The sequence below is a fragment of the Prunus avium genome, chromosome 7 (assembly GCF_965620075.1).
Source record: "Prunus avium chromosome 7, drPruAviu1.hap1.1, whole genome shotgun sequence".
NCBI classification, from domain to species: domain Eukaryota; kingdom Viridiplantae; phylum Streptophyta; class Magnoliopsida; order Rosales; family Rosaceae; genus Prunus; species Prunus avium.
The window spans coordinates 36,731,240-36,747,491 of record NC_142290.1 but is presented as its reverse complement, the minus strand read 5'-3'; the positions used below and the strand labels follow the sequence as shown (position 1 = coordinate 36,747,491).

At 40.4% G+C, this 16,252-nt stretch overlaps 5 protein-coding genes across 5 annotated transcripts; 4 read left to right on the top strand and 1 right to left on the bottom strand.

The window, feature by feature from the left end:
* Positions 1–11: 11 nt before the first annotated feature.
* Positions 12–2,180, top strand: LOC110751064 (O-Glycosyl hydrolases family 17 protein). Its single transcript, XM_021951483.2, has 2 exons — positions 12–583; positions 922–2,180. Exons 1-2 carry the CDS (start codon positions 234–236, stop codon positions 2,039–2,041), a joined length of 1,470 nt encoding a protein of 489 aa, XP_021807175.1. The 5' UTR covers positions 12–233; the 3' UTR covers positions 2,042–2,180.
* A 506-nt stretch (positions 2,181–2,686) lies between these two features.
* On the top strand, positions 2,687–5,087 carry LOC110751065 (syntaxin-32). The gene is made up of 5 exons (XM_021951484.2): positions 2,687–3,170; positions 3,562–3,812; positions 3,904–4,079; positions 4,419–4,604; positions 4,725–5,087. The coding sequence occupies exons 1-5, from the start codon at positions 2,921–2,923 to the stop codon at positions 4,882–4,884; spliced, it is 1,023 nt and encodes a 340-aa protein (XP_021807176.1). The 5' UTR covers positions 2,687–2,920; the 3' UTR covers positions 4,885–5,087.
* A 667-nt stretch (positions 5,088–5,754) lies between these two features.
* On the top strand, positions 5,755–8,587 carry LOC110751063 (serine/arginine repetitive matrix protein, putative (DUF936)). The gene is made up of 4 exons (XM_021951482.2): positions 5,755–7,053; positions 7,151–7,372; positions 7,500–7,591; positions 7,716–8,587. Exons 1-4 carry the CDS (start codon positions 5,800–5,802, stop codon positions 8,428–8,430), a joined length of 2,283 nt encoding a protein of 760 aa, XP_021807174.2. The 5' UTR covers positions 5,755–5,799; the 3' UTR covers positions 8,431–8,587.
* An 866-nt stretch (positions 8,588–9,453) lies between these two features.
* LOC110751066 (uncharacterized) lies at positions 9,454–12,524 on the top strand. The gene is made up of 3 exons (XM_088244198.1): positions 9,454–10,174; positions 11,414–11,666; positions 12,028–12,524. Exons 1-3 carry the CDS (start codon positions 9,839–9,841, stop codon positions 12,408–12,410), a joined length of 972 nt encoding a protein of 323 aa, XP_088100324.1. The 5' UTR covers positions 9,454–9,838; the 3' UTR covers positions 12,411–12,524.
* Positions 12,525–13,092: 568 nt separating this feature from the next.
* Positions 13,093–15,939, bottom strand: CAK1AT (CDK-activating kinase 1AT). The gene is made up of 2 exons (XM_021951488.2): positions 15,336–15,939; positions 13,093–14,254 (listed from the first exon to the last, which is right to left on the bottom strand). The coding sequence occupies exons 1-2, from the start codon at positions 15,819–15,821 to the stop codon at positions 13,379–13,381; spliced, it is 1,362 nt and encodes a 453-aa protein (XP_021807180.1). The 5' UTR covers positions 15,822–15,939; the 3' UTR covers positions 13,093–13,378.
* Positions 15,940–16,252: the final 313 nt, after the last annotated feature.

Genomic DNA, 16,252 nt, shown 5'->3' with positions numbered 1-16,252 from the left:
ACACTGAAATTCCTGAGAGAGAGAGAGAGAGAGAGAGAGAGAGTTACCACTTTGCACTCTATATATTGTTGAACAAAGAACCAAAAGAATTCCCCTCTTCCTTTCTCTTTCCTCCCTGCGTCCCTCAATCATTGGAGCCCTCAAATCTTTCTTGATTCTTTGCTTCATTCAAAAAAGATTCAGATTCAAGAAGAAGAAAAAAAAACCCATTTTAAAGATTAGCTCCAAAGAAAATGAGAATGGCACAAGAAAGAGTCTATTGGGAAATATCAGTACTAATTCTGGTGTTGATGAACATGGCCCAAAAAGGCACGAGCTTTGGGGTCAATTGGGGAACAATGGCAACACACCAGCTCCCACCAGAAAAGGTGGTCAAAATGCTGAAGGATAATGGGTTCAATAAACTCAAGTTGTTCGAAGCTGAAGAGAAAATATTAGCTGCTCTTATGGGGACGCAGATTGAGGTGATGCTGGCCGTACCCAATGTCATGTTGCAAGAGATGAGCCAAGATCCTGTTGCTGCAGCTACTTGGGTCGATGCCAATGTCACCAGTTACTGCTACAATGGTGGAGTCAATATCAAGTTGAGTCACACAATTTCTTGATTAATTTTCAACCCATTTTTGCACTGTGTTCGAATTCTTACTCTTTCTTTTTATGCCATTATGTTCCTAAGTGGTTCGTTTTTTATCACTCTCAAAAGTCAAAACACTGTCAGTTGATTATCTTCAATTTCTGTAAAATCATGGGGAAGTTCATTTCTTTCCCCCCATGATTCTGGAGGTGTTGCTTGTTTTCCTTGCTTTCTATCTCTCTCTTCTTGTACTGTTACTATGACTGTTACCTGTTTCCAATTATGTCTGAATGATGTTAAGGAATTCCTTGAACATGCTAAAATTATTATGACAATTGAGTTTGCAGGTATGTTGCTGTAGGCAATGAACCCTTCCTTAAAACATACAATGGCACCTATCTAAAAACCACATTACCCGCTCTGAAGAACATCCAAGAAGCCCTCAACAATGCAGGACTTGGGTCACAAGTCAAAGCCACGGTCCCCTTCAACGCCGACATCTACTTCTCCCCTGACTCAGACCCAGTTCCATCTACAGGTGACTTCCGGCCTGAAATTCGAGACTCCTTAATTGAGATCATCCAATACCTACATACCAATGATGCTCCATTCACAGTCAATATCTATCCTTTTCTCAGTCTCTATGGCAATACATATTTTCCTTTTGGATTTGCTTTCTTTGATGGAACAAGCAAGCCCATTAAGGATGGTGATCTACTGTACACCAATGTGTTTGATGCAAACTTTGACACCCTCGTTTGGTCTCTGACCAAAGCTGGGTTCCCTGAGATGAAGATCATGGTTGGAGAGGTGGGCTGGCCAACTGATGGTGACATAAATGCCAATATAAGAAATGCCAAGAGGTTTAACCAGGGAATGATTCAACATTCCCTGAGTGGAAATGGAACCCCAGCAAGGAAAGGAAAAATTGATGTCTATCTATTCAGCCTCATCGATGAAGATGCGAAAAGCATTGCTCCTGGAAACTTTGAAAGGCACTGGGGGCTATTTGAGTATGATGGGAAGCCAAAGTATAATTTGGATTTGACAGGCTCTCTTGAAAACAAAGGCCTTGCAGCTGTGGAAGATGTAGACTATATGCTGAAGAGGTGGTGTGTTTTGGACAAAGATGCTAAAGATTTGGAGGTCTTGGCAAAAAGCATCGACTTTGCTTGTACCCTCTCAGATTGTACTGCTTTGGGTTATGGGTGTTCTTGCAATAATCTCAGCCTCCAAGGAAATGCTTCTTATGCATTTAACATGTATTACCAGGTGAATAGCCAGAAAAGCTGGACGTGTGATTTCTCTGGTTTGGCTGTGGTGACTGATGAAAATCCTTCTGTTGGGGACTGCCAGTTTCCAGTGATGATTTCTTATGGTGGTCCTTCAGTGTTGCCTAGCAGGGGCCTTGCACACATGGTGATGAAAATTGTTGGAGGATATCTGTTGTATTTGATTCTGCTATGACATAAGCTCTTTAGGAAGCCATGAAACCTAGCTATAGCAAAACATCAAACATGTTATAGTATGATAGCTTACACCTTGTAAAGCAGATTGTTCTGGCATAATCCATGGTTCCCAATCCCAAGTTGAAAGTTTTTGCTCATTTCTTTCTTAAATTCTTTCTCTAATGTTGATAATGCATTGCAGTAATTCATATGTTTAAATCTTAAGTCATATTCCTATGGCTTTGGAGTTGCTTGATCCTATTCCTATACCGACAGTATCACACAAATGGGAGAGACGTAAAATAGTTGAATGCGATTGTCACACCATCACGTGTTATATACGGGCAAGTGACATTGTCGGTACTTTCCCAGTCTAAGGATATCCCTATTATTAATAGATAATTACATGTGTCATATATCATAGGTGGTGAATTGTAATACTATGCAACAGTCACACTCAAGAATTACTCGAGACAGAGTAGAGTGGAGTGGGTCGAACTACATTGCTCCTGGGCCTTAGCTTGTTGTTGCTATTGGACTTCCTATGTTCTATCTGCAATGAGGGCCACAAATAAAAAAGTAAAAAATAAGACTGAATTTTATTTACTGTTTTTCACCCATTTCCTTCCCTTCTCTCTCATTTAATAAAAATTTTGCCCAAAATAAAAAAATAAAAAACTCCTTCAATAAAAAAAGTGCGAAAATTTTCACCACCATGATCCAATTCAAGGGCCTCCTGTGTTTCAGAGTACCCAATCTTTGCATCTAATTTTATCAATTCCATTCCATAATATAATACAGAGTTTCTGAGCTTTACAGAGCGTTGAAGTAGAATTTGTACAAAAAGTTTCTTTTTCATTATAAATTTTGTTACAAATCAGTGAATAAAAATATAGAAATGCATGGAAAATCGGGGCAATCGTCGTTCCGAGATCGAACGCAGGAGTTTCTGAGCATAACAGAGAGGCATCGAAAGTCCTCCTTCTCGACGCCAGCCAACGATGGCCCAGCATCGAGTAGCAATAGTGGCGCGAAACTCGACGGACCTCGATCTGCGGCTTCGATTCAATCGGAGTTCAACAAAAGGGCCTCCAAGATTGGGCTTGGGATTCACCACACTTCCCGCAAGCTCACCAAGCTCGCACAATGTATGTAAAATCCATGCTATTTGCCAAAATTTTCCTTAATCTCTGATTATGTTAAATTATACAAGTTAATTAGTTTTGTTTCGTGTTTTAGAGATCACACTGTCAAAATGGATGTGTAAATTTTGATCTGTAATTGTTCTTTATACATATATGCTTTGATTAGTGTTAATTAATTATGCTGAGACAGGATTCTAACCAAAGGTTTGTGATGGAATTAGAATATGAATGACCCAGTAATTCATGGTTGTATAACAATGGGGGTATCTATTCTTTAAATATTGATGATCAATAATTTAGTATTGTTTTGTGATTTGTTTACATAAATGGAGAGCCTTGCTGATATTTGGAGCAACCCATGTTGAAACACAAGTATTGCTTTGATATTTTTCAGTGGCAAAAAGGACATCAGTGTTTGATGATCCAGCTCTGGAGATCCAAGAGCTGACATCAGCTATAAAGCAAGATATTACTGGACTTAATTCAGCAGTGATAGATCTGCAGCTGGCCTGCAATTCCCAAAATGAAAGTGGAAACATCTCAAGTGACACCACAAATCATTCAACCACGGTTGTAGATAACCTGAAGAACCGACTAATGAGCACCACGAAGGAGTTTAAAGAAGTGCTCACCATGCGGACAGAGGTATATTGTATGTCCCTGCACATGGTTGTCTGATGAGCTTTATTATTTTACTAGAATACGAAGTTCAACGTTTCTTGTTTATATATGGCAGAATTTAAAGGTTCATGAAAATAGGAGGCAATTGTTTTCTTCAAGCACTTCAAAAGAGTCAACAAATCCGTTTGTTCGCCAACGTCCAGTTGCTGCCAGATCAGCTGCTAATGCATCGGCAGCTCCTCCTCCATGGGCCAATGATTCTGCGTCTTCTTCGTCACAGTTATTTCCTAGGTAAATTTCCACTACACTAGGCATCAGCATGTTTTACAGAAGTAGTTATTGTAACCATATTGTTATATTCTAAAGGCAAGTTCTTATTAGGAGCCTCAGCCTCAAATTCATGCCTATTGTTCTTTTTATAACTTCCAGTGCTATATTAATCCCATTGTTAACCATGACTCGCTAAGCAGTGTACTTGTTACATGGAACCTTTTGATTGCTCCCTTTCATTTTGGAACTTGGAGAGAAATAGTGCCTGTCATCTTCCTAATGCTGCCTGTAGTGAATCATATATCCTAGATCCACGACTTCAATTTAGATGTCAATGGCATTGTTTCATATTTCCTTCAGGAAGCAGACAGAGATGGAATCTCGGCCATTACTGCAACAGCAGCAACAACAGGTAGAACAACAAGACAGCTATATGCAGAGCCGAGCTGAAGCTCTTCACAACGTGGAGTCAACAATTCATGAGCTGGGTGGCATATTCACACAATTGGCAACCATGGTTTCTCAGCAAGGAGAGCTTGCAATCAGGTTTGTTTAGCAGTCATGTTAAAGTACTTGGATGGGTTCACCTTTCGTCACTAACAGAAAACACAAGCTTGTAGAATAATTTTTTGGTTAAATACTCAATATTGGGGCTGTGGCTGGCAGGATTGATGAGAATATGGACGACACACTGGCCAATGTGGAAGGAGCACAAGGGCAACTGGCCAGGTACTTTAGCAGTATATCATCCAACCGATGGCTAATGATCAAGATATTCTTTGTACTTATTGTTTTTCTTATATTTTTCTTATTTTTTGCTGCATAAGGATGAATAAAAATTATACAAAGCAAAGGAAAGTAACAAAGCGATATTTTCCTTTCTATACTAAAGTTGTATTGATATTGTATTTTCTGTTATTTGAAATACGAAAGATGGCATGTATGGACTACATGTGAATTGTGATAGAAAGTGTAAAGTATTTTTGACAATTTTTCTTGGATTACATTGTATTCCTGATTAGTGAACAATGTAGTTTTGAAAATATTCATGACAATGAATGGACTTAGCTCATTAGAGTTGCAGTTACCACTCTGCACCACCTTAAGGAAATCAACTTCCCTACATACGTTGCACGCAACGAGAATCATGCATCCAAATTTTCACTCTTTGCGAACGATTGTTTGTATGCGGACCTGAGTTATAGCTGCATATTGTATATTGTGTGCAGTTTTTATTGCAGAGTGACTCAACATCCCATTGAGGCACTTGCGTCCTGCCTCTCCACATTCTTTAAAGTAGAGGTCCGGCTAGCTGTTGTGCATGGTAATATTGTTCCAAATCAAACAGATGTATGCGCTTATGAAACATTTGACTTTCACAATTCGCAGGCATCTAGTAGTAGTGTATACTGCTAACTTGCTAGTTGCATACAACAGAACAGAACAAATATTTTTGGCCCAGATTGTTTATGTTTAATGGAAGTGTGGGAAAGTAAAGAGACAAAAATGATTTCGATTTAATGTCAAATGAAAAGTTTGGGATTGGAACCATATGACGTGGGATTTTGCTACTGGAAGTTAACCTTTCTCTATTTCTCTAACTTTTTTCTTTTTTTTCAATTGGGATGGATAGATAGGGAAGGGATAACGTAACGGTAACGTAGCACCTAAATTCAAACAATGGTAATAGTAATATTAAACAGTTAGCGGGAATTTGAATTTGAAATCTCGTAACGGCCAAATGAGCTACTGGGTCCCCCTTTTCAGTAGCCAATGCTCTTTCTCACACATTCACTCAAACCTCTCCATCTATATTCTTCTCTCCTCTCTCAGTCTTCTTCCTCGCCACCCACACACACACACACACACACACAAAGCACAGAGCTGCTTAACAATGGCGTCCCTCACGCCAGGGATCCTCCTGAAGCTTCTCCAGTCAATGAACTCCGCCACCAAAGTCACCGGCGACCACCGTTCGGCTCTCCTCCAAGTCATCGGCATCGTCCCTGCTCTCGCCGGCTCCGACCTCTGGCCTAACCAGGGCTTCTATGTTCAGCTCTCCGACTCCCTCAACTCCACCTACGTCTCCCTCTCTGATCGTGACACCGACCTCATCCTCACCAACCGGTTGCAGCTTGGCCAGTTCGCCTATGTTGACCGCTTCGATTTCGACTCCCCTGTTCCTCGCGTTGTCGGAATCCGCCCCATTGCCGGCCGCCACCATTTCGTCGGTACCCCAGAGCCTCTCGTTGCTCGAATCTCCGCCTCAAAACGCGAGTTTGTGATCCAGCCCGTGTCGGATTCCGACCAGTCCACCGATTTCATGGCGATTTACTTATCCAATAAGAAGCAGGAGCAAGTTGTTAGGAATGACAACAAGGAAGCCAAGATTGAGAAGACAAGATCATCGAGGCAGCCTCTTGCTCCTCGAGACAACGTGAATTTGGGTGGGAATTCCAATTCAAATTCAAATTCGGATGAGCCTAAGAAGATCTCAGAACGGCCGGCTTCAAGGTTTTCATCTCCGGCCGGTGCAAAGAGGTCGGTGTCCGTTGGGAAGAAGAATGTGGCGCCGGCGGAGAGAGATCCGTCACCCGCCGGAAAAGGAAAGAGATCGGGATCTCCGGCGCCTTCAAAATGCGTGGTTCCGAGCTTAGTTGTGGCAAAGGAAGAGAACCGCAAGGTGTCTAAGGAGCCTGCGATTATAGTACCGTCCAGGTACCGTCAGCCATCTCCGACTGGGCGGAGGCAGCCATCTCCAAATCCCCGCAGGGCTTCGCTTTCTCCCGGTAGACGGTTGTCTGGGGGAGTGAAGGACTCAGCTAACAGGAAGAAGATGGCAACTATCGTTGCAGGGATTTCTAAGGTTTCTGAAGCCCTTGTTGGGTCTGGAAAGAGTAACAGGAAGGGCTGGGATGAGTCGCCGGCAGTAGAGCAAAGAGAGAAGTCTGTGTCCAAGAACAAACCAGATTTTCAAGCAATTTTAAGGACTCAGGTAGTTTTTTCCTTAATTTGCATTGCAATGACATTTTTTTAATATTTTGCTTATGGCTCTGCATATTCTGATTTCCTGATTCTTTCTATCTTTGCAGGCTGCCCTTTCGAGACGATTGAGCGATGCTCATGGTCGAAGTCCTAGTGGCGGTGATGATTCTTCCAGCGATGAGAAAACAAAATCTGGGTCACCTGAAGATTGCCTGGCTCAAGAGAAACCAAGCTGTACAGCTCTGGGCTTCACTGTTCATGAAAGAAAATGGACTGATGGGAGTGTTTCACTTGATGCAGTCTCTTCAGACCTTGCAAGGCTTGGAAAGGTAATGGTGGGGTTTTAATCTTGGAATGTATTGGGCATAAGATGCATTAATTAGACATAAATTTTGTCATTGAAACAGAAGGATTAGTTATTGATATGAATTCATTCTAAACCATATCTAATTGCAGGAGGCTTTGCAAAGGAAAGTTATTGCATCTGCTGCTGCAGCTGAAGCCCTGGAGGAGGCCATTGCTACCGAATCTCTTGTGAGGAAATTAAGGTAATATGATCATTGCGATGGTGTGCCTTTGAATTCATTGAAGAGAGTGCATTTGCTGTATAATCACCATTCATCACTAGTGACTGATGTGAACTTGAATTTTATTCTCCTTTGTCTATCTCAGCATGTTTGCAGAACTATCTTCCACATCCAAGGTTGGGAACCCTTTGCCCGCCATTGACCGGTTCTTTTCAATCTACGACGAAGTTGTTAAATCAACAACACTTGTTCAATCAATTGCCAGCAACCACAATGCTGATACACCTTATAATGACAACATTCCAACAGAGCAATCAAAATCTGTTTCGCTTTGGGTTGAAGCTGCCTTAGCTACTGATCTTGGGGTTGTCTCTCTTCTTACCACCCAAGACAATGAGCCTCCATCAACCCTGCAGAAAAGTTTGTCAAAACGACAATCTCTCAATGCACCTGCCAAAACCCATATGAAGATTTCTTCTTCATCTTCTTCACCAGAGTCCAATGCTCATGTTGGGACGTGGACAAAGGGTCGTGGCATGAAAGATACTGTTGAGCTTGCAATGAGTCTGCAGTCCGAGATGCAAATGTGGTTTCTAGAGTTCGTTGAGAAGGCCCTGGATGCCGGTTTTCGGGTGTTTGGAGAGTGTGCCGCAGATGGTGTTAAATTGCCTCTCGACTGTGGCTCCATTGCAGCTGTTTTATCACAGTTGAAACGAGTGAATGAGTGGTTGGACCGAGTTGTGTCAAAGAGGGATGAGCAAATGAATGAAAAGGTTGACAGGCTGAAGAGGAAGATCTATGGATTTGTTATTCAACATGTCGGGACAACGTTTGACAGTGCACCCCTTGCTTCATCTTGATTTCACTTCCATTTCAACTTATTTTGGTCTTTTGTAATTCGATTTAGATTTCTACTTGAATTTGAACAAATTGTATCCTTTTCAGCTGAAAATGACAATTGATTCCTTCTGAATTTTCTAGTTCCGGGTCAAGCAAGCAAGTTTTCATATTCGTTTATACTCTGCTTCTTTTCTAATAGCAAGTTTGTCACTATTGATTGGTCAGTTATTTAGAGTGGATTGATTTAGGTTAAGATTTACTCGGACTCGATCGTGTTGAATTCATAATTTAGACTTGAATATGTTGTGTTGAACTTGGTTTGACCTTCTTTCTAGTTTTGGAAGAGATTTTGAGTTCAAGTTTCATTCCGTTGATTGAGAAAGAATGTAAATACTGCCATATCTTAATTATAATATTTCATTTGAAAAGGAAAGCCATATCTTAATTGTAATCTTTCATTTTCGGAGAATGAATTGAAAAACATTTATCTTTTCTCAACCTACATTTGTGTTACCACAATGGAACAAAAATCATGACATCCAAAGAAGAAATGCTACTGAAACCCGAACGGAACAAAAATATTGTCGACAAAGAAGAAATGCTACTGAAACCCGAACGGAACAAAAATATTTATATTATACTGCATAAAAAAATAAATGTAATTACTAAAATTAGCCCTAAAATGAAGGAGGACTGTTTTAACATGGACTATGGAAAGGCTTTTGGTACAAACAAAACTTAGAAACGAACCCTTATGGATCAGTTACAACAAGTGGGTCCTAATCATGTGCATGGAAGCCACGCCAGATGCCTCTTATCCTCGCCTCTCTCTCCACACATGAAAAATCCTCCGCAAAAAAAAAAACAAAAAAAAAAACCCAGGCAGACTGGGCCCCACGCCAAACCAAACCATCACGACCGCCCATCAAAATTTGGTCACGGACACATCCGACGGTCAGGCTTCACCCACATCCACAGCCCAGAATTAGATTTTTATTTTTATTTTTTTATTTTTCTTTTATAAGCCCATCACAGATTCACACACCCTTGCCATGTAATGTTGGTTGAAAAACTCAACCAGCGCAACATTTTATACATAAAGCCACCTCCTCCTCCTCCTCACTCGTCGTCACGAAAGCCTCGCAGGATTTTTCTAGCTGTCTCTCAGAGGAGACTCTGCTAACCCTCTTCACTCGTCACCCGAGTTCACCAAAACGATTCGTTTCATTTCAGCTCTCCCGTTCTCAGATCCTCACCAACCTCAACAGCAATCTGAGAATCAAAATCCTCCCAAACCCTAATCTTTTCCCTCTCCCATTTCCGATTTTGCCCTCCAGCTCGCGCCTGAGCTTCGTCACGAAACCGTAACTTCAAAAAACCTGCTGTTTGGCAACGCTCGGTAAGTCTAGACTTACGCTGGGTTAAGAAATGGTGGGAGGCGGGAACAGAAAGGACGAGTCTGTGGTTCTGAATAGCACCAACGTGTTTGCGGCGCTCGGGAGCTTGAAGAAGAAGAAGAAGTCCGAGAAGGGTTCCTCCAAGAGCTCGAAAAGCGGCACAGCTCAGAATCCTGACGAGGCCGAAAAAGAGGTGTTTTGGGCCCCTGCGCCCCTCAACGTGAAATCGTGGGCCGATGTCGATGACGAGGATGACGACGACTACTATGCAACTACAGCTCCGCCCGAATTGGGCTGGGCCGGTGAGGATTCAAAGGTGGCCAAGGAGACTGCGCATGAAGCTGAGCATGTGGAAGTCGGTGAACTGGTATATTTTTTGGCCTCATTTTTTGCATCATGATCTTAATTTTGGATAGTGCTAAACTTGGAAAGCATGCATTGCATTTGTGCGGGAATGTATCTATTTCTGTTATAGGAAATGATCGGTCCTTTTCATGATGCAGCTGTAAAAGGAGGTGCTTTTTTGCTTAGTTTTGTTTAATTGGTATTTGCAAATTGACTTGACAACACATATGGAGATTTAATGAGGAAAACAAGTCGTAGGAACTGTGAATACTGAGGATTGGTTTGTAATATCACTGATGTTTGCTGAAGCAATTACATTTGGTAGTTTTTTCTACTTTTGGAATGATTAAGATGATGATTACTGAAAGGATTTTGATGATAACATTTGGTAGGACTTATGGAATTTATTGATATTCATATCTGTTGATTTTGTGGAATCCTTATCTAGTTTGTATCATTCTTTCAATAATTTCATTTAACGGTAGTAGATGCGAATATTTTAAAGTCCAAACGTTATTGCATTACCTGTAAAGGCTTATCATCTACTCAGTTTTGTGTGCACGTGTTAAGTTATGCATCTTTGATGTTATGACTTGGTTTTGGTGGCTTTTGTGGAGACATTTGATTTTTTCTTTTTGCTATCTTGACTAGATTGTCATGAGACAGAAACCTCACCCGCACGTGTACCTGCATTTCTTGGAATTGAATTGCCATTATTCTGTTAGAAAATAGCTATATCCTTTGTCGGTATCCATGGCTTATCCATGATCGGTTTCCTTTCAACACGTATACATTGTCGTGAGACAGAAACCTCACCCACACGTCTACCTGCATCTCGTGGAAATGATTCTCCTTCTATAGTGGATGCAATGAAATTTATCTTTTGTTGCTTTCATTATGGTAATATAATAAATTGATTTCTGTTATGAAAACATATTTTTATAAGGCAAAGTGATAGGTTTGCAAGTAGCTTGTATGGTTTCATTGTGAAAACTCAGTGTGTATCCCAGATATAACCAAAGAAAATCAAGTAGATAACCGTAAACTGGAATGTGTCCGTGTGGGTGTATTCTTCTAATGGTACTTATGCTTCTCTATTAACGTAATGTAACAATCATTTATCTTTTCGTAAAGTCAACTAACTCCATCAGTCTTTAAACCTAAGATGTCAGTGTTATACTTTTGAATATCATAAAGCATTTGAGTGAGTACTATTCCTCTAGTTGGATTGTTTAATTCTTATATTTATCCCGGATTCCAGGTAAGTGAAAGCGAGGAGGAAGGTCTTGATGAAGTTGATGATGTCGACGAGGAACATGAAAATGAACTTGAAGCACCAGTGGAAACTGAGCCACTTAAGAAGCCCCCTGAAGCTTCTCCAGCTCCTAAGGATACTGAAAGGCAGCTTTCTAAGAAGGAACTGAAGAAAAAGGGGCTTGAAGAACTTGAAGCTGTTCTTGCCGAGCTAGGATACGGTGCCAAAAGCGAGACCGGTGGCCAAGATGATTCCAGTGGTAATATATAGCTTATATGAATACGATTATGCATGCCAGTTCTTGTTTAGTAATTGTGTATGTATCGTCTGATTTTTTTCATAACATTATTGCAAAATGAGTTTCTATTTGCGGAAGCTTAAATACTATGCTAAATATCAACCGCATACCTTATCTTGATATATGATAATTGGCCAGTTAAGAAGTAGGTTGTAAAACTAATTTATGCCCTCCTCTGTCTTAACTTATTGGGCGTTTCATCAAATTTGATCTCTTCCAAGGAATAATGATCCATGTACTCTTGCAACTTTCATCATATTTGATCAGTTCGATTTTTGTTATTTCTTACATGGGCTGAATTTTTCCCTACCTCTCCATGCAGGTATTGCACAAGAGAAGAAAGTAGAGAATCTAAATGGCGAGGTAGACAAGAAGGAGAATGCCACCGGGGAGAGCAAAAGTGCAAAAAAGAAGAAAAAGAAGGATAAGTCAATGAAGGAGCCAAAAGAATCCCCGGACCAGCCTGATGGCATCGATGTTGCAGCAGCAGATGACGATGCTGGGACAGAGAAGGGAGAAAATACATCTGCTGGAGATGTTAAAGAGCGGCTAAAGAAAGTGGCATCTATGAAGAAGAAGAAATCAAGCAAAGAAATGGATGCAGCTGCCCGAGCTGCTGCAAGTGAAGCTGCTGCTAGGAATGCAAGGCTAGCTGCAGCAAAGAAAAAAGAGAAGAACCATTACAATCAACAGCCGGTGCGGTAAGCCGGCTATAGATCTTTAGTTTTTGTTTCTTTGTTTTCTCTTTCTTCTATATGAACTTGTGCTCTTGTTTATTTGTTGAATGGAAAAATAAACCTCGGGAACTGGTTTTGCGAACTTCACTTTTAAGGAGATACTTCTTTTACTTGAAAGAAAAAGGAAAAGTATGGTTATATCGTATTCTAGCAGCACTGCTCATAGATTTGAAAACTACTGTCGTCCTTTTGGTAGTGCTTGTGTTTTTTATGTGCGTCTTGAGGACCTCAGCAACTCCTCCTGTGTAGCATGTGCTGGGTTCTAAGATGTTTCCCAATAATCCATCCAATTCAACAAATTATCTTCTGGGTATTTTTGTTTTGATCATTCCGTACTGTCAGAGATAAAGGAGTCGAAGTTATACTTCAATTCAATGCAATCTTTGAGATAAGAACTGATGTGGGTTAATTGCTGCAATGGTAGGTTGTGTCATCCTGATTCGCATTTTTGTCCTTTTGAGATTTTTGTTTAGAAAGATCCATTGTTGTTGCTTTCAACCCAAAATGAAAAGAAGATTGATTGTTCTCCATTTGATTTTGAAATCTACCACCTTGCATAGATTTCAAAAAGGGGGGATAGAGCTTGACTTGAGGATTGCTAAAAAAGGGGATCGGGATTTATAGATATAAGTCTACAAACAAGTGGAAAGTGACTAAACACTCTGGATTTATTTTTAAAATCTTGAGCCGCTGATTAATGCAACTGTTATAAGTTCCAACAATTTTAATAGGAGGGTAGAAAAAATAAAAAAGACATTCAAAATTCTGGGGGTGGAGAGTTTTACAACTAGCCATCACATGGGAGAGTTTCTCCTAATAATACTTTCACTCGAACAAGGCTGAAATTTGAAGAAACCATACTTTTGATTCCCTAAAAGCTTCCAAGCAATAAATAACAATAACAAGAACAATTGTTATCGCCGTTATCCTTTGAACTCAGGAAAACTGAATGTATGAACCAGTTGAAGTGGAAGTCGCATTCACACGGGCAAAGTCGTCAAAATCAGAGTCTGTACCCATATCTTCGTATTCTTGCCAGCCACCGGGAGAGTCAGAACTCATATCTTTGGTGGGAGGGACGTGCAGCTCAGATAGAGGAACTGGAAGAGGCTCTTCGTTGAAATACTTGTCTTGGAGCAGTTCCATGGTCGTAGCTCTCCGAGCTGGGTCATAACAAATAAGTTTCTTCACCAGGGAGACTTCATCGGGAGAACGGTTTCGCAGGCAGGCCTCTATACCAACTGGATTTTCTACTTTATTAAATGATATTATCCTGTAATCAGGAAGTTTAACACACCCAGGCCACACCTCCTCAGTTAAGTTTCCCAGGACACTGATGATTCTGCTGAGCTGATCAATATCAGCAGTTCCAGGAAAAAGTGGCTCCAGCGTCAAAAGCTCTGCAAAAATGCAGCCTAATGACCATAGATCTATCTCTAAACCATAATCAGTGGATCCATAGAGTAGTTCAGGGGCTCGGAACCATCGAGTTCCAACACAGGACGTCAGAGCTCCATTTCTATCATCTCCACCCTCCTCTGCCTCATATGAATAAGAACCCTTCAAAATATCATCCTCTATGTCACTCGTTGTACATGTTGCTAGACAAGATGTATCTCCATCAGGAACGCTTGTTTCTTTATCAAGTTCTTTCACCTTCACCTCATCTAACACTCGAAAATATTCTTCTTTGCTCATAGTTCCATGTTCTTGAACTCTGTACCCTGCTCGACATTGACTGGGAGTGCTTTGTGCATATGGTTCTGGGTTTTCATCATCAGGAACAAATCCAGGCTCTAGGAGTATCCTTGCCTAAAAATGGAGACAAAACTAAATGTTCACTCTTACATAAGTTAATGAGGACATAACAAAAATAACTCCAAGCTGTTGAAATGTAAAATTGTAGAAAGCACCAATCAAAACCAAATATGAAAAAGTACTAACATAATGTTAGACATGTTTAAATTGACACCATTGTCAGCATTTTGGATCAAATCAAGTCTACAAATATTCTAGTTGTCAAGACTGGAGCCCTGGAGTAAGCAGCTATCAAAATTCCAACTTATGATAAGTGAATGGCTAGTTAGCAGGCAGGCAGTTCATAACATGTAATGAGTTTAAGTGAATGATTTCTTATTACACATAAAAGATGCCAATCTTCTGCAGCCAGTGCATGAAGAACGATGATACCAATCCTTTCTCAAACTACAGAGAGCAATGTGATGATATGCTTCATCAAAATTAACATTCAACTAATTCCAGATTGTTCTGATATCATTTAAACTCGAAAACTCTCCAACACAAACAACCAAACAAATCTAATTTGTGTTTTCATACAACAAATAATCACATAATTCAAAGTCAGTCAAAAAAATCAAAATCCCGCTACCCAAATCATTCTATCAAATATGACAAATGTGATCATCTGAGTTTTGATAAAGATTAAAGTAAAATGCCAACCTTCCAATCAAAACCTGTACAAAACCCCTTAGACCACAATGGAAGACCAATCAATCAAAATAGATGCAGTTACCAAATTTAAGAATTTTAAGTTATAGACTGACACTTAATGCCAGTGCATTGAAAACTAAACCAGTTTGCTCCTCCTAAAAGCCGTCCCCTTCTCTCACTCAAAACTTTTTTCATTGAAGCATGTTACAAACGAAAATCCACAAATTTATTATGATCCAAAGCAGCTCCAAGAAAAATCTAATCTACTACATACCTATAAAAGCACGATTATAGTTCTTATTAGAAAACTTTAAAGAATCATTAGCCCCTAATGTGACTCAATACCCATCAATAAAACACCAAAGTTTCGCAATTTTCTTCTGAAACAAAAACAGAAAAGAAAAAAAACCAACAAAAGCAATCCGCGAGCAATCAAAATTACCTGACCAAAATCAGCCAACTTAAGCACACCATTATCACCAATCAACAAATTACTGGGTTTCAAATCGCGGTGGACCACCATATTCCGATGACACGCGTCAACTCCAGATAGGATTTGCAGCATCCACCTCTTGACCTCCCCGCGCACAATCCCACCCTCTCTCTTCTTAGCGCTTCTGATCACAGTGGCCAAGTCAGTCGTCAAAAACTCTAACACGAGCACAGCGTCCTCGTCCTCGCGCCAAAAGTACTCGTGCAAAACGACGACGTTGGGACAGCTGTGGAGGGCCTGGAGGGCCTCGATTTCTCGAAACGCCGACTGGTAGTCGTGGACCTCCTTGAGCGCGACGGTGAGGTTGTCGGAGAGTCGAATGGCTCTGTACACATCCGAGTAGGCTCCGGATCCGACCCGCTCGAGGATCTTGTACTTTGCGATGATTTCGGGCCGGCTGTGGATGCTCCAGCTCTTTGCTGGAGGAGAGTCCATGTTAATCGGAAGAGGAAGAAGAAGAAATGCGCTTGCGAGTTAGAGCTTCTGATTCTAAAGCTTTTTTTTTTATTTTTCCCTTTTTCTCGATAATAGCTTGTGAAGCTTATACAAAACGTGTTGAAGGGTTTTTTTTTTGGGTTATCTGAACTATACATAATTATCAATTTATCCCCTAAATATTTATTTTTTTAAATTAAAGACTTCAACTATATAAAATATAACAACTAGAGAGTCGTTGTCAATTGTTGACCAAAAAAAAAACAAAGAGAGTCGCTGTCAATTTTTTGAATGTCCATTCAAATTTCCATCAATATTAAGAATAAAATCGTAATTTTAGATTTAAAAAGCCACATGTGAGAAAATTGCAAGATTGAAAGCACGAGGGTTATCAGTGGTTATGGCCCTCCCTTTTTTCTATGCTTAGAGAA